We start from the raw sequence: 20,718 nt of genomic DNA, 5'->3' as shown, positions 1-20,718 counted from the left end.
ACACTTCTACTAAACAGGATGGGAGGTGGTAGTAGTAGTCATATGTCATATGTAGTCACAAGATTTTCACTCTAAGGCTGGAATTAAGGCTCAGAATGTCCAGTAAGTGTGATTTTTATATCCCTGGAACACCAGCACTTCCATTTATTTACAGATACTGTGGTGTTTTGAAATATGTGGGTATGAAGGCAAAAGACCAATATTTCAAACTACATCAAGTTTTTTTTTTCTTTTTCTGAAAACTGTCTTAAAAGAAACACAAATTAATTAATTGGTGACTCTAAATTTTTGTCTCTATATGTCAGCCTTGTGATAGACTGGTGATCTGTCCTGTCCAACGGCAGCTGGGATTGGCTGCCATTGGGATAAGCAGTATAGATAATGGATGGATGGATGGCATGCCTTGTAAAGACATAACGACCATGTCAGAAGCCTGAAAGTAAAGGGAGTAAAATCTTCCTAGTGGTTAAGTTCCCAAATTGGCACTGTTGGACTCCTTTTGATTCTGATTGGCCATGTTTTCTCTTAGGGCCTCACCACTCTGACAGATCCTCTCTGTTTCAGTGCAGCAGTCATGTTATCTGACTGTCTAACCGTCCATTATCCATAAGACTTAACGCAGGGAGCTAGATCAGTCCCAGCTGGCATTGGGCGAGGGGTGGGGTACACCCTAGACACCCTACACCCATGCCTATGAGCAATGTAGAGTCACCAGTTAACCTGCATGTGTTTGGACTGTGGGAGGAAGCTGGAGAACCCAGAGAGAACCCACACAGGAACAGGGAGAACATGGAAACTCCACACAGAAAAGTCCAAAACCAGGGTTAGAACAAAGATTTGCTTTGAGGCAACAGTACTAACCAGTGCACCACTGTAACATCCATGTTATCTGACTGTTTTTTGTAGATTATGCAAGAAGCGTTCACAAAGCAGAACAGCAGTGGTACCAATAGAACACCCAAACACTTGTAATAACATCCACTCCTAGTGAAGCAGAGGCTCCCCAATTTCTGAAGGTGAAATGTAAACTGACTTTACAGCAGAACAAACTCTACGCACTCTGCATGACTTAATCATCTTTTTTCTTTTTCTTCATCCCTCTCTCTAGCGATCTACCTCTATATCTGTCTCTCCTCATCTCCGTCTGTCTCTGTCTCTCTGCTCTGAGCATTACCTCAGGGAGGACCTACGACATCTAAAGAATAGATGAGAAACTGAGAATATGATTCCCTGCTCTGCCACAGAATATTAGAGTATGAATAGATGCAACTGAAACAAGACATACAGGGCAAATAACAGTGCAGCAGCAACAGCAACAATTAATGTATTCTGCTCACAAGTACTGTGTATGTATTCAGAGCCTCATATACTGCATCTAAGTTATCGCACTACAGTTATGGCACTATAGGCAATCTAGTTGAGAGTGGGTGAAACTGGGGTGGAATAAATACTGCAAAGGTGCTTAGAGAATGGGAAATAAGTATTATATTGCTACCTGTACTACTAATATTGTCCCTATGATGCAAAGGGAGATAGTCTGTTTCTAAGTCTGCCTTTATAAGGGTTTGTAAGTGATCAACAAAAGTTGGCACATATGAGAACCAGAGGCGAAAATTCACGGTGCACATCCCCTGCAAATGTTCAAGAAAAAGACAAGTATGATGCGTCTTCTTCAGTCTTAGAGACTGGCTCTTCCAGTGCAAAAACTGCTGTTTGGTCTCTGGGTCATGGTCATAGACCCACCTCTCGTAGTGATGTCCTCACAGACTCTGACACAGTGCTGCTTCTGCTCCATGGTGAAATCGTAAACATGCACCTGCAAGCGGTTACAAAAATACATGTAACAAAAGTCCAGATGTTTATAGCAAGACGGAATACTGACTGACTTGTACCTGTTGTATGCGCATTACCATGCTGGGTTCCATTCATTCACAAACACTTTTAAGCTTTAAATTTGCTCCCCACTTACAATCCCTCATAGAATATCTAAAATATTTTGGGATATATCAAGATATCTTCCAGTGAAACATTAAATGTGTGAGAATCCAGGAAATATCATGTATTTGATATAAGGTATTGCACTGGATGGTTTTCAGCCACCTGGAATGTATGTATGTTTTAGGTCATGGAGACACTCAAAATATAACAGGTGTTAATATAACATCATGAAAAAGTGGGGAAAATATTCATCAGCATAATTATGCAACTATGCAAACCTATAGTCAGACACTGGTTGAGTGAAGGTGAGGAAACTGGGTTCATGTTGCAGCTGATTCAGTGGTCTGAGCTCCAGACACTGGATATGCTGAGTGGAGGCATGTGAGCGCACAAGAGGCTCACAATGGCTTCCATATTGCCTTTCTAGTTTGGATGCCTCCCTGCTGAGCAACCCAGCAGGAAGCTCGCATCAGCATGGCCAGACTTATCTCACTGAGGAGGCCCTGTGGAGAATAGCCCTCATTATGTACACACAAACACATATTCACACATTACCTCCATTACCATGTACAATTTAAAGTAACCCCCATCTGGGCAGCTCCATCTCTCCTCCAGACACTAATCACTATAGTCGTCCAGCTATGCTGATCGGCTCATAGAATAGCCTCAAGTAAATTCTACTGAGAAAAAAGTTCACTGGTTTCTGATTCCTCTCCTCTGTCTGTCCTTTTCATCAGTGGACTGTTGAGGCCTCCATAGTCTACAGGAGTAGAGTTGGATACTGTGTGGGTACTAACAAAATTACTTTTCACCTGCCTTGTCCTTTCACTATTCTAGAATGAAAAACCTGAGTGTGCAGCAGCTATCCAAACAAATGTTATTTTTAGCTACAGACACATTCATCATGGCTCCATTTCCACTTGGTAGTAGGTGAAATCTGTGTCTGGATACATTATCTGAATAATGACATCAGATCATGGGGCCCTTTCATCTACATTTTTGTAAATACAGTTCAGAAGTGTGCTCATTATCTAGATTCTACCCATATTGTGATTAGATCTCAAGATATTAAGCAGTGATGTACACTCCTGAGGATTTATGCAGAAGACACAGACAGTCAAAAGCACGTAGGTTACACTTCACCTTGCTGATTAAGCTAAATTTGCTTCAGCCCACTATCGCAAGGAATTGCATCAATATTGGAGGATTCTGTACCTCACTATTTACATCCATTGCCCATACTGAGTGCCTTGCAGGAATAGCATAGAGTTTAAAGTAAAGTCAGTATGGAGGATGGAACATCTGATTTTGATATCTGAGACTTAACTTGTTTGATTTCTCATCAGCTCTAACCATGATATCTCCCTAATTTAAGTGTTTCAGTTTAACCTTATTTAACCACTGGAATAAAATGTTGACAGTCTTCCCCTGGGGGACGAATTCACGGTGCACAACCCTGCCAATATTGAAAAAAAGACAAGTCTGACATGCCTCCTTCAGTTTTGGAGACTGTAGGTTCTTCCTTGTGAGGACTGCTGTTTGGTCTGTGGGTTATAGCTGTAGACCCTATAATGGTCACCAGTGATGATTCTCAACATGAAAGTTGAGTCATCCTGGGCCTGACGACAGAGATCCCAACAGACTGCACTTTTGCAATGTCAGAAGGTGAAATTGCAAATTTAAATTTCCAATTTCATCTGTTTTATTTTAACAGGTATTTAACCAGGTGAGTCCCATTGAGATTGCAAGATCTCCTCTTTGAGGGAGCCTTGGCCAAGACAGCAGCAATAGGGTATTCTGAGCAAAACATTAAAAAAAAACAGACAAACATGGAGACAGGAGAAGACAGTAAATTGTAAATCAATCTGCAAATTGTCCCAGGCTTTAGGAGCAGAGAGCATAAAAGCATGTTTGCCAAGTGCAGTGTTAAATTTAAGGACAGTCAGTAAAAGGCGTTGTTAGAGCACAAAGAATAATTACTAGCTTTGAGTGAGATATAACCACAAAATGATATTGACTGCACAATGTACACAGAAAACACAGAATACTGACTTATGAAAGTTATTGCTCGCATCTGCTGCATGCACATTACCATGCTGCACTCTGACTCATTTCGAACAGGAACAGTCCTGGAACCTTTTGATTGCACCCTGTAATCAGAGCTAAGGCTGCTAGCTCAAGTGTTTGCATGGCTATCCCCATCAGTCACATGACCCCCGTCTTCTACACTGAAGCTGTCCCCGGAGAGCCCTCAGAGGCAGAGCTGCTATATGGGCTCTAATTGGTTTTCATTTCCAGAGGAAACACTTGTCTGTAGTATTTTGACAGGCAGTCTCAGGTAGTTTAAAACATTTGAAACATTTTTCTTTAGAAGGTGGTCAAACTGACATCATTTACACCTGGCTGAGATCTTATCACAGTACGTTATTTACAAGTTATATTTACCTGTTATTTACAAGAAAAATGAGATTGAAAAAGTAAAAGTTGGACCTAAGCTGTCAGTTGTAATCATGTAAATGAGGGATTACTCGTTGGTGATTATAAACCAGTGGTGAACGTGCTAAAATGTTAAAAAGTTCTGATGCCCATAAGCAGCCTCTTGCAAGTGTGTGTGTGTGTGTGTGTGTGTGTGTGTGTGTGTATGTGTATGTGTATGTGTACAGGTATACCTCAGATTTTACGCCAGTAATTTTAAAACAAATGTTGGGCAGGAGGGGATCACTGTATCCTCCTGCTCCCTCTCTCACTTCACTTCTACAATCCCTGCGATCACATTGTTTTTGTTTTTTATTACAGAAGGAGGTTGCTTATTGATTCTACTTGAGTCCAGCTCCTGTTGATTTATTCTGCAATAAAAATCCACAGAGACTAACAGCATATACAGCTTTTGTTTGCTGGTTTATATCTGCTGTGAACATGAAAAGTACAGTGTCTTTGTTCCTACTCTCTGCTTTCTGCAGTGCTGATCCTAACTGTTCAGTAACTCCATCTCAACATAACATCTCACAAGTCCAGATTTAAAGCAGCACTATGTAACGTGCTGAGCAACAGCGACCTCTGCAGCCACACATGGTAATTAGGTACAAGACACTGGCACATGTAATTCTATTGGTCTCCACATCTGAGCACCTAAGGGTACAGGAAGCAGCGTAACTGCAACAAAGGTCAAAAGGGTCACATGACAGACAGAGTCTAATACTAGTGCCAGCAAGCTTCTCCACTGGCTCTGATTACCCTCTTACAGGGAATCCAGAGTCCATCCAATCTGTTCAATCCACACTGACAACAACTGCCATCACTGTTCTCAAAGTCACCTGTCCTGTGAGAGGCTGAGAGGACAACAATAATTATCTCCACCAGCCTGACTGAGCAGAAATTTACTGAACCAAAATGGTTTTCACATCGGCTCTATGAGGGGTATACAGGAAGAGGCTGGCATTGTTTTCCCCTCAGTAGAATCCTGAATTGTCCTTGACCTGCGACACATTGCGTATTGATAGATCAGTCACATCTACCTGCATAATTTGCTAACTGAGATCCCATCATAATGTGGGCAGGTTTAATTGCCAGGTCAGATTATCAAGATATCATACAGCTTGCATGTAAAGAGTAAGTGGAGATGGGGTCATTGAATCATGGCAACAAGATGTTAAAAACAAGCCTGACAAAAACAAATGAAGTTGAAAATCTTTAGAACTCAAGTTAGAGCAATACAAGGCAGTTCCTCAGTATTGCAATAGTATCAAAAGGAGCTCTGCGTTTCATTATTTATCACCATGACAGACCATGAATGCACACTATGACGTACATAAGGTGCAGCCCTGTTCTTCTAATTTCACCCAGCAGCACATGTGAGAAATTCTACAGACATTACTCAAAGCCTTATGACTCAGTTAGACATAGCAAGATCACTGGTGTATATAGTTTGAATATGGGAGAATGTTCAGTCAACCTAACTATCTGTCTGACCTCTGTCCAGTTAGTAGTTGATGGCAGTTTCAGTATTACTGCATGAACACTGCAGCTCTGCTGATGACTCACTCTGACAAACAGTGGGCAGAGTCAGGGACTAATTGCATCTATGTAGCTACAAAGTTTTCAACAAGCATTTAATTTATTTTGCACAGCTTTGATATTGCCACAACGTTACATCATTTAGATGAGTTAACAGCTTGCTAGCAAGTAGCTAATTAGGTTGAAGTAATGGGAAATAAACAGAGGGGAAGTAAGATGGGTGCAACCCTTCTTTTAGCCACACTTCTGTGATCATTTTAGACAGTCTTTTTGTCTGTTAAAGGTTGGACAGTTCTAGGAAACTCTGAAAAGCCACTGGTGTAGCACATTTGACTTGGAGTGTGGAAATCTTATACTGATGCCATCAGCAGGTGGTGACCATGAAGAGTTGATGCACCACTTTAAGTAGTAGAGGTGTATTTCAAAATGACAGCATGATCTCTCTCTAGAACCAGGTCCATGTTTACTCTGGATAATCCACAGAACACACTGCTAACAATTTACACAGGAACTACTTTTTGCCAAAGAAGTAGTTCCTGACATTGTTCTTTCCAGAAAGAGACATCATAGTTACTGTTTCAAATGATTGGGTTTTTTTTTATTTTTTTATTTAAGCACCACAAAACAAATTCTATTAATCTCTTGTATTAGTATGAGGAGCAATGATGCAGTGACTATTACCGTACTGTAGCAAGGTCCTGTTGTTGTGTGTGGACAAGCCTGTATCTAGGATTTTATAAATACCGACGTCATGAGTTGAAGTCCCCCAACAACTTAAACCCCAAAAAGAAAAATGTTAAATGTTAAATGCTTTATTCATTTACATTTTTTACATTCTAGTCATATTCAGCTGTTCATTTATATCTTGTTATAGAATGGAGCAGTTATGTCAAGAAACAACAGTGTAAAACATGGTCAACCAAACTAACTAAATTAATAGTCTGAGAACATTGTCTCTATTTATCCTATACTTACAACTATGACTGAGTTCTTTCTGTAACATTACTGTATAATGAAGGGCTAAAGCAACTTCCCACGGGAAGACATTGCAGCCTCATCTGCAGCAACATCAATATTTTATCACTTAACTTGATGGTAAAAGTGCACAATGGTCACACTGCAAGCAGCATTTTGAAAAAACTGAACCATAATCAACTCTAATGGCCACTTAAGTATAAAAATGCTGTGTATGGAGCTTGCTCAATCTCTCTGTGCACATGTGGGTGTCTTCGGGTTGCATCAGTTTCACCCCACAATACAACAACATGCAGGTTACTCTAAGTTGCCCATAGGTGTAAATGTCTGTCCTGTTCAGGGTGTACTCTGACTCTTACACCATGTGAGCTGGGCCAGGCTCCAATACCCCCAAACAATACAACTCAGCTCTTCATGGGATTATAATGATGGATAGATGGATGTATTTGACTGGAGACAGAGTAATAAAACCCACCCATCTATTTGGCTAGTCACCACTGATAGGGAGTTGGAAAAATGTTTTTTCTGTAAGTTGGGTAAAGCTACCCAGACCAGCTTTATGCAAACCTAAAACCAGCAGAACTTAAAAATATTAGCCTACCTTCTATGGCTTCCATTTAAAATGTCAAATTAACAGCATTTTAGATTAAACATGCTGACTATGACCGGTTGGTTGAAACTTGAGCTGTTTTCACAAATGAACTCCGAACAATGTCCAGAGAATCAGGTCCAGACATTATCTGGACAATTCATACATTAGCTCAGTCAGACAATTACAGAGCTGGCAGTGAAGTCTGTTTAATGTCTGTTTTAACTGATAACAGGTAATGTCAAGAAAAGTTCAAGGTTGTAGTGCTGGTGTGAAAGCAACAGCAACATTCAATGAAGTATTAGTAGCCCCCTTTTACACAGAGATAGTGTGATATCCGCTGGCAGTGAAGGTTGAAAGGGAGCTGGAGTACAAGAGCATTTGATGCAGAGGAAGTCACTGCTGAATGACTACTGTCAAGACATTCTGCCCCTCACAGGAGAAATATCTCCTGTCTTAATATAAAATGTTTCATCTGTTCAGTCTTTGGGACTTCATCCTCAGATCCCCACAGACTCCTGGTGGTCTACTTCTGAAAAATACAGATGAAAGCCCAATTAAATTTTTTTCTCCTCTTTCCAGATGCAAGAAGGTCTCAGCAGCAAAAGTGAATAAGGAATACCACCAGATCAAAATAATGAGGCTTTTAGAGACTCACAATTCACATTTCTCTCTTATCTTTCACCTTCTTTGCCCCTCCGAGCAGACAGGAAGGAGGGAAATATCTTAACTCTTTAGGCCTCAGCTGAATTCTGCTTTGTACACGTCTGCTCTTAAATTAGCAGAAGAAGAACCTTTAAAACATCCGGAGATATATATAAAATTGCCAGCCATAAAATAATAATTAGAACTTTGGTTGTTTGTGGAACCCCTGGCTGCTTTGGCAGGGCTTTGATAATTTGCCTCCAAGCCCTGGGCAATAGGTGGAGGTGCTGGTTTGATGGGGGAATAAGAACCTGCTCGGTGTTCTCTGCTGGAACTATCATCTCCCCACAGACATTCACACTTCTGTCATCCTCCAAATGCCAGTTTCTCTCTTCACAGAACTGCGTCATCTCTGCAACTCAACTCATCACACAGGAAATGTATTAGAAAGGAATCATCTGCTATTGTAGCACCTGAGTGTTATTAGTTTTATTCATTTAAGATGTCACTTAAGAATATACAGGCATTTTTAGTTGCTGTCAGAGTGAGTGTAATTACACCCGCCAGTAGGGGGCAGAGAAAAACAATCTGTGGTGAATTGCTGCCAGCCTAGAAGAAGGAGGATAAGTTTTCTTTTTTCTCTTCTTGGAGTTGTGAGTGAGCGCCCAGAGAGAGTGTGTGTGTGTGCCCGACCGAGTTTCGACAGTTTGCTATATGTTGCCATTAGTCCTGCAGGAGAAGAATAAAAGTGAACGTTTACAATCTACACCAATATCGTCGCAGCCTGAGTGGTGTAACAATTTGGAGGTTCCACCGAGATAACGACGAATGTTACTTCACAGCAGAGGACTTTTTCAACTCCGGGAAAAAACAGTAACGTCGGACAGGTGTGAGAGTAGCGCCAACTGCGTGAGCTAACGTTAGCTACAGTTGAAGTTTAGCTAGTACGACATCGTCTTGTTTTGTTGTTTTTCCAAGTGTCGACGATTCAGCAACGTTATAAGCAAAATGTCGGAGCACCGAGAAGAGTTCCTTTTGGAAATAGAGGCTAAACTGTTTGGACTGACTGTGAAAGAGCTGCACCGAGTGTGTGAGTACTGTAAAATTGCGGGAAAAGACTCGGAGGACATTAAGAATAAAACTCGCCGCGCACTCGTTAAGCACATTGTAAAGTTTTGTGAACGTGAAGAGTTTCTGGAGAGGGAAGACGAAGGCATGTCTGTGCTTTTGGAGCTAAACGACACACTCGAGGCCCTGCGGAAGCACCCAGCGGAGACCGACGACGCGGGAGCGGCGCCACTCTTCTCTTCACCTGCGGCCGAGGAGGCGGAGGAGGAGACGGTTCGTTCGGCTCAGCCTGTGTCGGGGCGACAACACGGAGACTGCACACGGGTTCTGCCACCACCAGCGACACCGGTGACCCGCGAGGTGACGCAGGACGAGGGGGCTCAAGACAGAGGCAGAAACTCCATCAGCAACAACTGCTGGCCTTCAAATGGATTTAGAAAAGACTTCAGGATAAATGGACATGTTGGTGAGTCGACGGCAAAAGACACTTTGAGTTTTAGCAGCCTTGAACACCAGATTGAAAGTGGTTTAAGGAAAGGCTATCCAGGAGAAGAAATTATGGAGGCTGTGATACGTGCTGTAAATCCCGGCTTGAAATTGAGGAGCTATTTAGAGGGGAAAACAGATCTCACCCTAGCTACTCTTAGACAAATACTAAGAGCCCACTATGCAGAAAAGGATGCAACTGTACTGTACCAACAACTGTCAAAAGCTGCACAGGGACCTGGTGAAACTGCACTTGATTTTCTGGTTCGAGTACTTGATCTGCGTCAAAAGGTCTTGTTCGCATCTGAGCGTGCCCAGTCAGGCTTAAGATATAACCGAGAGCTAGTTCATAGCCAATGTTCTCAGTCTATCATGACAGGCTTGTCAAATGATGATGATGATAACATAAGAGCTGAAATGAGGATGTATCTACAGGATGAGAACAGTAGTGATGAGCTGCTTCTGCAGAAAATGCAAATCGCTCAGTACAATGAAAATGAGAGAGCTCAAAAGATTAAAGGCACAAATAAAGTCACTCATAGAGCAAGTCTGAGCACGGTAGAGAGAGATGATGATGAAAATGATCAACTAGAGATCACAGTTGCAGCTAAGCCCACCAAACCGATTAAAGAGAACCCCTTATTTACAAAAATGGAGGAGAGTAATACAGCAATCAGGGAACTAACAGGTCAAGTAGCATCCCTTGTACAAACTGTCCAGCGTGAAAAAAAGACTGTTGATGACGACCAAACAAAAGCTCCACCTACTGCTTTCAAGAGGCCAAAGAGACGATGTGTAGCATGTCAGCAGGACAAAAAGGACTGCAATCATTGTTTCAAGTGCGGCAATGACACACATTGGGCAAGAGGGTGCAGAGTAGGAGGCAGGCAGAAACTGTTGGGAAACTAGCAGAGGTTGTGACGGAGGGACGTGCCATGACCTCAAAGCTGAAGTCCCAAAATGACCCAAAGACTGTAAACTTGTGCACAGTAGAGAGGGAAGAAAAAAAGACACCCACCTATCACCCCTCAGCACCTTCAAAGTCAAATGTGAAACGTAAAGGAGGCCAGCCTTCTCACTCGCACACCCCTTGTACAAAACGCAAACAAGTGGCACAGCTGGTAGGAAAAAAATGTCTTGTCTGGTGTTAAATGAACAGTGTTAAGACTCAAGCCCTGTGGGACACAGGCGCACAAGTGTCCATCATGAGTGAGACATGGAAGTCCCAAAACTTACCTGACATAGAAATCCGTCCCATCAGTGACTTGCTAAGTGATGATGAACTGCTGGACTTAAGGGCTGCCAACGGCTCAGAGATTCCTTTTCAGGGCTGGGTCCCAGTCAGTTTCAGTCTGTGTGATCCAAAAGCTAAAGAGGCAAAGTCTGGTGAAATACTAGTTCCAATACTAGTGAGCAGGGACATTGTGCAGAAGCCTATAATAGGTTTTAATGCCATTGAGGAGATGTTAATAAATAGAGAGGATCAGGTCCAACCCAGTGAAAGAGTTGCATTACTTAGGAATTCATTAAGACTGGGATCAGGAAAAGCCGAAGCATTGCTAAATCTCATTCAGGGAGCTACAAACGAGAATGCTACTTACCTTGTCAGAACAGGACATACGTCTGTTGTAGTTCCAGGAGGACAAATGAAGTGCATTACCTGTCCTGTCAAAACAGGCCTGAAAGTGAAAACTGAAATGCTCTTTGAACCTGAGGAGAACCTGTCATTGGATGAAGGACTCAAAATCACCTGTCAGCTGATAAGTATTTCCTGCTCCTCACGTAAAGTGCACATTTATGTGAGAAATACCACACAACATGACATCACGCTGCCAAGCAAAACTGTGGTAGGGAGCATACAGAGAATCACAGACTGTTACCCAGTGTACCCAGGGGAACACCAGGTTAATTCTGTAGTTGTTGAAAATTCTCAGACTCCACTATGCTTCACCACAAAACTGCCTCAAGGTGATCCCCAAGAGAAACTGTTTGATCCACCTGTCAATGTGGACCACCTGACCAGCGAACAACAAGTTGTGGTCAAACAAATGCTCAGGGAGGAATCGAGAGCATTTGCCAGACACAGAGATGAGGTAGGCTACATTAAAAACCTGAAAATGGACATTAAGCTAACTGATGAGGTCCCAGTTGCCAAAACCTACAATGCCATACCTCGTCCATTGTATGATGAGGTTAAGAACCACATTCAGGACTTGTTAAACAAAGGCTTCATCCGCAAATCCACCTCCCCATATGCAGCAGCAGTGGTTTGCGTGAGAAAGAGAGATGGTAGTCTAAGACTTTGTATTGACTACAGGGGCTTAACAAAAAGACAATCCCAGATAGGCACCCCATACCACGCATACAGGAGATACTTGATGGTCTTGGTGGAAACGCTTGGTTCAGTGTACTTGACCAAGGCAAAGCTTATCATCAAGGGAGTATCAGTGAGGACTCAAAGAAATTCACTGCTTTCACCACCCCATGGGGGCTATACGAATGGAACAGAATTCCATTTGGTCTCACAAATGCACCCTCCGCTTTTCAGCGTAGTATGGAAGAGAGCCTGGAAGGTCTCAGAGACAAAATATGCATTCCATACTTGGACGATGTCTTAGTCTACAGTAAAACATTCACACAGCACGTGAGGATGTGAGAGCTGTCCTCAAACGACAGCAAGCTTGGGGAATCAAGCTGAGGCCAGACAAATGTGACCTGTTCAAAAATGAAGTACGTTATGTTGGCAGAGTAATCTCAGCTGAAGGCTACAGGATGGACAATGGAGAAATAGCGGCTGTACAAGCACTGAAGAATACACCCCCTACAAACATTAAAGAGCTGCGTAAACTTCTGGGTTTCCTGGGGTATTATCGAAGCTATGTACAGGACTTTTCTCGTCGTGCAAAGTGTTTATATGACCTTCTCTCAACAGATGTAACCCCAAGTCCCGAATCGAAGCCCACCTTTCGGTCAGCAGGTGTGGGACAGCTCCCCCCACATCAGAAAATAGTGTGGAATGATCACCAGAAAGCTTTGAACTATCTAGTCGATGTCCTGACTAACCACCTGTAATGGCGTATCCAAGGTTTGAAGATCCTTTGTTCTTCATATTGATGTGTCAGAACAAGGGCTGGGAGCAGTCTTGTATCAGAGGCAGGAAGGCATACTCAGAGTTATTGGGTACGGCTCACGAACATTGACACCAGCAGAAAAAAACTACCGCTTACACTCAGGGAAACTTGAGTTTTTAGTGCTCAAATGGGCTGTTACAGACAGGTTCAGAGACTATTTGTTTTATGCCCCCTCTGTAACAGTCTACTGTGATAACAATCCTGTTACTTATGTTTTGAGCACAGCTAAACTGAATGCGACCGGACATCGCTGGGTGTCTGAGCTTGCCGACTTCAACATCACACTGAAGTACCGTCCAGGAAAAATAAATACGGACGCAGATTTCCTGTCCCGCACACCTGTAAGTATGGACTCATACATGAGCGAGTGTACAGAGCAGTGCTCTCCTGAAGTGTTAAGTGCGATATTCAGCTCAGTCGAAACACAAAAACAACATGAAATGGACTGGATTTCAGCCATTACCTGCAGCCCACATGTTCAGGACTTCGCTGCAGACAACCAGCCAGACATAAAAGTAACACAGCAAGAGTTACTACAAGCACAGTCTCAAGATCCTGTTATATCCCATGTACTCCAACTGAAAGCATCTGGAGTAAAGCCAGACAGAAGGATCACGGGTATGGAAACAAATAAAACCAAGCAACTCTTACATGAATGGAAAAGACTGTATGTTTCTGAAGAGGGTCTGTTGAAGCGTAAAACAGCAACTTGTACTCAAATTGTGCTTCCAGAAAAGTACAAAGCAGTTGTGTATATGTACCTTCATTGTGAAATGGGACACCTGGGGGTTGAACGTGTAGTACACCTGGCTAGACAGAGGTTTTATTGGCCTGGTATGCAAAAAGACATTGAGTTTTTTATCACCCAAGTTTGTAAATGCAACATTCAGAAAAAACCTACTGTACATACCAGGGCCCCTATGTGTCATGTACCTGCAACAGCACCGTTTGAAATTGTCTCTATAGACTATCTTCACCCTGAAAAAAGCAGGGGAGGGTATGAGTATATTTTAGTGATTATCGACAACTTCACTAACTTTGCCCAAGCCTACCCAACCCGTAACAAATCAGGCAAAACAGCAGCAAAAAAAATCTTTAATGATTTTTCTCTCAAATTCGGCTTCCCTGCTAAAATACATCATGATCAAGGTAAAGAATTTGAGAACCAGTTATTCAGACGACTGCAGAAATACACTGGAATGAACAACTCGAAGACGACTCCTTATCATCCACAAGGGAACCCAGCTGAAAGATTTAATCGCACCTTGTTATCAATGCTGCGGACTTTGGATGAGGAGAAAAAGGGAAACTGGAGTGACTATGTGAGTAAAGTTGTACATGCTTACAACTGCACAACCAGTGAGGCAACAGGATATTCTCCTTTCTATTTGCTTTTTGGTAGAAATCCCCGTTTGCCAATTGATCTGATCTTTGGAATAAATGAGGAGGAAGGATGTAATTCACACCAGGAATATGCTCAAAAATGGCAGCAGCAGATGAAAGAAGCATATGACATTGTGTCCAAAACCATCAAAAAGACTACAGCAAGAGGAAAAATGTATTATGACCAAAAGAGACAAAGTTCAGTACTTTCCCAGGTGACAGGGTCCTTGTTCAGAACATGTCAGAGCGCGGGGGACCAGGAAAATTGCGCTCATACTGGGAGGACCAAATACACATTGTGGTTTCACAAAAGGGGAAAGACAGCCCAGTCTATGAGGTGAAACCTGAACGTGGCACAGGGAGGGGCAGAATCCTCCATCGCAACATGTTGATGCCATGTAACGCGTTGCCACTTCAAGAACCAGCTCAACAAAAGAAAGAAAGACTAAAGGAGAATAAATCAAGTAAAACATTGGAGGATTCAGAGAGCTCTGATGTAGAGGAATGCTATTGGGCTTGTAGACTGAGGCACCATCACCACCAGCCTGAAGAGCAAAATGTTGCACCTCCCATTACTCCTGAAACAGAACCTCCTGAAACAGAACCTCAGCCTTGGCTACCTTCACAGATGTTTGGAACACATCTGGTTTGTCCAACTCTTGTCCCTGCCGGATTCTACTGAAAAACTGAGGTACAATATGGACTGTTACAGATTATTCTGTGAAGAATGGACACAGTGACATGGACTGTTTGTGAACTGAGTGGTCATTGTCCATTATGAATGTAAAGGGACAATAAGAGTTAATGAGATAAACAAAGTGTGGGGGAAAAGCAAACAAAGAAAAAAAAACCAAATGTGAATTTGAGAACTGAATGTGATGTGGAGTTAACTACTGTGATGTGATTGTTGTTTACATTTACTTGGTTAATCAAGCAAAAATATGCTTTGTAAATTGTTTTCCAGATGTTACTTAAATCTGAGTAAGGTATTTGGGAAGTTCTAGTCATACTCTAGATAGTTTGGGATTAAGTAAGGCACAGAAATAATGTAAATGGAATATTTTTGGTACATGCGTATCTATACAAGTCAGAAGTCTCCATGGAGTGTATAGTGAAGTGACAGAAATGTTTTTGTTTCAGAGCATTAACGTAGTACTGTGCTATTGTTACAATTGCTTAGAGTTAGATTATTCCTGAATTCAAACACTGTGGTGCTGGTTAAGAGTAGAGTGTGATGTGATCACATGGTATATAATAGCAATGCACTTTTATAGTAAAACCTATTGAAATGCACTTAAACCATTTACTTATTTGTAACTTTCAAAGGAAAACTGTTGTCACTATGTTATGTTAAACCTAGAATATTACCTTTATTGTTATAAGTTAAGTATTGATATTATATCCCATAGTTAAAATTGTACTGCAACTTAGTGTCAATGTTGAGGACAACATTTATTTTGCAGGGGAGGATTGTAGCACCTGAGTGTTATTAGTTTTATTCATTTAAGATGTCACTTAAGAATATACAGGCATTTTTAGTTGCTGTCAGAGTGAGTGTAATTACACCCGCCAGTAGGGGGCAGAGAAAAACAATCTGTGGTGAATTGCTGCCAGCCTAGAAGAAGGAGGATAAGTTTTCTTTTTTCTCTTCTTGGAGTTGTGAGTGAGCGCCCAGAGAGAGTGTGTGTGTGTGTGTGCCCGACCGAGTTTCGACAGTTTGCTATATGTTGCCATTAGTCCTGCAGGAGAAGAATAAAAGTGAACGTTTTCTCTACACCAATACCGTCGCAGCCTGAGTGGTGTAACACTATCTTAGTGAAAAGGGTCTTTTCCAAGCTTTTTAATAGACTTCTAGCAGCTGACAGATCATACATGTTGCTTTGTTGACACAGCTTTTTGAACAGTGGAACGACATGTATGAACATGTGCTCTCTGATGTTTGTGGGAATATGAAGTTTGATATGTGTCTACTGCTGTGTGTTTGCCTTTGTGTGCTTTCAAATGTATGTTCAAGGATGTTGTTAAAAGGTACATGTGTTTCTGTTTATAATATGTTGATGAGAAATATAAAATATGTTCCTAATGCTGACACCCATCCACCCCCCATAGGACACCACCTTTGCGTGAAATTATTATCATCTCTCACCATTTCCTGCTGAACTGAGCTCAGTCTATCCATGCAGTGATGGAGTGATGAGGTTAGAGTCTAGCAGCCAATTTGAATCAACTCCGTACATATTCTAATTTTAAAATTCTGTTTCAGCTGAGTTGCCTGACTGAAATAACATTGTACTTACCAAATTAGATGTATTACTGACATCTAGGACAACACAAGGAATTAGATGATGTGATCGGTTGTAAACATGCCTCCAGGTTAGTCAGACTTATTTGGAAGAGGTAATAAAGGAACAGTTAAATTACTGCCTGTTAAGTAAGAATCCATCACAATTTATAGATCCACTCCTTGCTACAACTTATATTACTATATTTCCATCATTTAGATGTGCTTACCACCATTGTCTGGATAAATTGTCAGTTAGTTTCCAACATGTCTGGTCATGTGTTTCCTAATCACAAATGTCACTGATTAGTGGGTAAGGGGTCAGGAGCATCTATAAACCCATCTATGCCATACCTACTTATAGGAGCTGATATGTGATCAAGGTAGTATGTTATTTTTCTCTTCATGGTTCCACTGAGCTTGTACACCATCTAATCATACAGTCAAGAACATGAATCCATGACCTTCATCAGGCATTTACTTGTCTTGTCTGCTGTGCCTGAGTGCCTGGCACAGTTACCGGCTGACAACACACCAATCCAGCTGAGGATGTTGTCTCAAGCTGAATGCTGTTTCCCTTTTCTCTCTGTCTCCATCTCTCACTATGTCTCCATTTATTTTTTTTCTCTCTTCTCATTTTCTCCTCCTCTGCATCTCTGTGCCATGCAGGAGGCCATTATAACAGGTCTGCTTCCAGAGACTACCTACTCTTTGACTGTGGCTGCATATACCACCAAAGGCGATGGAGCTCGCAGCAAGGCCAAGGTTGTCACCACCACAGGAGCAGGTATGTGTTGTCTGTGGATTTATGTGTGTGCATGTGTACAGTGGAGTCTTAACATTTTGCACCAACAGTCACACATACAGCTGGTCAGCTGTGAAGGAGTAACACATTCTGTCTGCAAACGACAGTAATTTATTATGCCTGTTTATTTGGTATTAACTCCATCAGTCTAATATGTCAGGTTGTGCAGTGGTTACATATAATGTCAAGGGGCTGGACAGCCCTCCAAAAACAAGGAAAAAAAGGGACCTGCTCAAACAGATTAATTGCAAAATGCCTTTACTTAAATTAATGGCCTCAACTTTTTTCTATTTCTCTCATACGTCTGGACAAATGAGTGGTGTGGCAGTATTGATACATATGTAGATCATCCCAATTCTGTATCGACTCTTCATGTAGGGTCAAAGAGGGAAGATGTCTTGATTAATTACACAGTAAACAGAGTTTGGATCTATCTCAACTCTCAAACTCTCAAAACGTCTTTATTGTTATTCACAACTACACCGGACAGTGCACAATTGAACAAAATTTCATTGCATATGGTTCCCTTTAACAGCAATGAATAAATCATCTAAAAAAATATACATAAAGATAAATATAATATGAAAAAGAATACAAATATAAAAATATGCCCCAAATAACAGTAGCCCACAATTTTTGAAAAGCAGATTTGATTTAGTATTAGAAAAGGCATAAGGCATTTTACTGATTGTAGCAGATTTCAACAGCATACTGAACCTGTTTTAAGATTAAGGTCCTACTTTGAAAGTCAAATAATGGGTAAGGCTTGAAGAATTGAGTTTCATTGATATCTGGAGAGATTTAAGCCCAGGGGATGTAGATGTCTATTTTTGTTGTTCCCGCCTGTGCTTCCATAGGTTATGTTGTGAGCATGGTTAGGAGGAATCATGGTGAATGTTAAACTTCTACCTCAAAGAGTCTCCTCTAAACATCCTCTGCAGGTAACAGGCCACTTACCACTCAGTTGCTCATGCAGACGTTTCTTGTGACATGGGTATTTTCACCTCCAGTTTCACCTCCAGAGAATGTGATAGTTAATCTGTCTTGGCAAACTTTTAGCTTGTTTACAACCTGTATGATCATCTGACTGCTCATGCTTGTTGCCCTGCCTGGCCTATTTTTTAATGATATTACTGCAACAGTTACTTTCCTGATACAATGCAGGTGGCCACCTATCATTACCTTGTATTTATGAGATATTTTAGCAACAATTCTCCGTAACTAGGACAGTACCACCGATGGAAAAAAAAAATGCATTTTTTTAGTGCTCCGTGAATTTTGTGACGTAGGAGTTAACAAGACTGATTGCAGATTTTGGAGAATATGTCTTGTATTCTAGTGCCTGGGAAGCCCACTATGATGATCAGCACTACCATAGGGAACACTGCTCTGATCCAGTGGCAGCCCCCTAAGGAGATGGTGGGGGAGCATGTGGGATACCAGCTGCAGTTCAAGAGAGCAGAGGAGGAAGCTTATACCATCAAAGACTTCAGAAAGACAGATGACCATTTCACAGTCACAGGCCTCTACAAAGGAGCCACTTACATCTTCAAACTGTGTGCCAAAAATCGAGCAGGCAATGGGGAGGAATATGTGAAGGAGATCAGCACCCCTGAGGACATTCCCAGCAGCTACCCCCAGAATCTGAGTGTGGTAGGCCTGACCGCCACCTCCACCCAGCTGGCCTGGGACCCCCCTCCTCTGGCTGAGAGGAATGGGAAGATTGTGAAGTACATAGTGGTGTATCGAGATATCAATAGCCAGCACAACAACACCAACAGTACCACAGAAACACAGATGACTGTCCAAGGTTTGCAACCTGACACAACCTACGACATCAGAGTCCAGGCTTTCACCAGTAAGGGGGGAGGCCCCATCAGCCCCAGCATCCAGAGCAGGACCATGTCCACCTCCATGCCAGGTGAGAACCACAGCCTGTTTATCAAAGCTGCATTGTTCTTTGATTGAGTTCTTTGACCTTAGCACCCTGTACATATCTCCATGATTTCTGCATTTAGGATTTATATATATTGTATATAGGACTTAATATCCTGAGATATGGAACAAACACAAATGCAACCTCAACACAAACAAAATCTCCTTGCCAAATGCTCATGGGTGTTTTTGCAGTTTTGGTGACCACAGATGTTGGCATAAACCAGGCACAATGGTGATGTTTTACCTATAGTCCTGTCACTTCTTTTCTTTGAAAAGAACTTAGCATGCCAACCAACTAGCCCCTGCCCAGCAGGCCCGTCTCCTCACTTTCTGATAGCAACTCGCTGTGGTGTCCAGACTGCCCTGAAGAAGTGATGCTGCTCAGAGGGCATATTCTAACCTCCTGTGATGTGAATGCAACTCACTATAATAATCGTCTTGACATGACAGATAAAATATTTTGATTCTTCCAGATAAAGTACAGTTTGTATAATGCCACATGATAGCATTATAACTCACAAAACATGAATTACTGTTAGATCCTGACTGCTGTTCACCTACTCTCAATGACTACAGGTGTTTAATCAACAGCACAGAACAGATTTTCATTCTAGTTTCTGTGGGGAACTCACTCATCAAACAGAACATCAAAAAATGTGTAGCGAATAGAAACAGGACAAGGTGTTTTGTGGCTCTGGTTTTGCCAACTGAACCACAGACACCGTCCTGCTTCTGCGGTAAGAGTTAAGATAAGAGACACAGACACAGATGCAGAGAAAAAACAAATCAAGGAAAACAGAATAAAAACTGTCTGGCTTTCTGCTGGCAGGAAAATAGAGCCCTTTGTCTTTCCAGTGGAAACCTTCAACATCTAAACATGATTTTTTACCTATCATCTTACCAGCATCTATGTCTGCAAAAGTATTTCAATTCAATATTTTGAACTTAGACTGTCTCATCCACCAAGGGAGAGGCAGACCAATATGGAAGCAGTTGAGGGATGCAGCTTTATGGGTGGGGAAGTTAAGTAGGATTTATACTCTGTCCAAACTACATGTTTGATGCTCAGATAGCTCCAGAAACCCCCTCCCTCCACACCTATTCCACTCAGACAGGGGCTGTCAGTGCCAGACCATTTCTGTTTCTTTATAAGACCAATCAGCTCAGGCATTCACAGTGTATCAGTTATTAGCTGTGCAGAGCTGAGACAGGAGCCAGATATCCTACTTCTCTCTCTAGCTCATTTGTTACACAACTGTTTATGGCACTTTTGCTGCCAAATGTATGTCAGTTTAATGTACCTGCTTTTGTCGGAGAGTTTTGCACAATTGCTTCCCTAAGCTTTATAATGGAAGACACCTCAGACTGTCACCCACACATTAAATGAAACAGTCCCAAACAGGACTGTGGTTGTGTCTGCCATAGGTTAGAACAGCAGACTTTACACTGATTTAGCAAAAGAGAA

At 41.9% G+C, this 20,718-nt stretch overlaps 1 protein-coding gene across 16 annotated transcripts in view; it reads left to right on the top strand.

The window, feature by feature from the left end:
- ptprfa (protein tyrosine phosphatase receptor type Fa) overlaps window positions 1-20,718 on the top strand; it is a 344,522-nt gene that overhangs the window by 265,676 nt on the left and 58,128 nt on the right. For all 16 annotated transcript variants that reach the window (XM_051077207.1, XM_051077194.1, XM_051077198.1 and 13 more), the window contains 2 exons: window positions 17,180-17,297; window positions 18,655-19,236. In XM_051077207.1, coding sequence (XP_050933164.1) covers window positions 17,180-17,297; window positions 18,655-19,236 — 700 coding nt within the window. The remainder of the gene's footprint in view (window positions 1-17,179; window positions 17,298-18,654; window positions 19,237-20,718) is intronic.

This window comes from Lates calcarifer, linkage group LG17 (assembly GCF_001640805.2).
Source record: "Lates calcarifer isolate ASB-BC8 linkage group LG17, TLL_Latcal_v3, whole genome shotgun sequence".
NCBI lineage: Eukaryota > Metazoa > Chordata > Actinopteri > Centropomidae > Lates > Lates calcarifer.
Note: the sequence above shows the minus strand (reverse complement) of the source record. Positions and strands in the feature narration are given on the sequence as shown.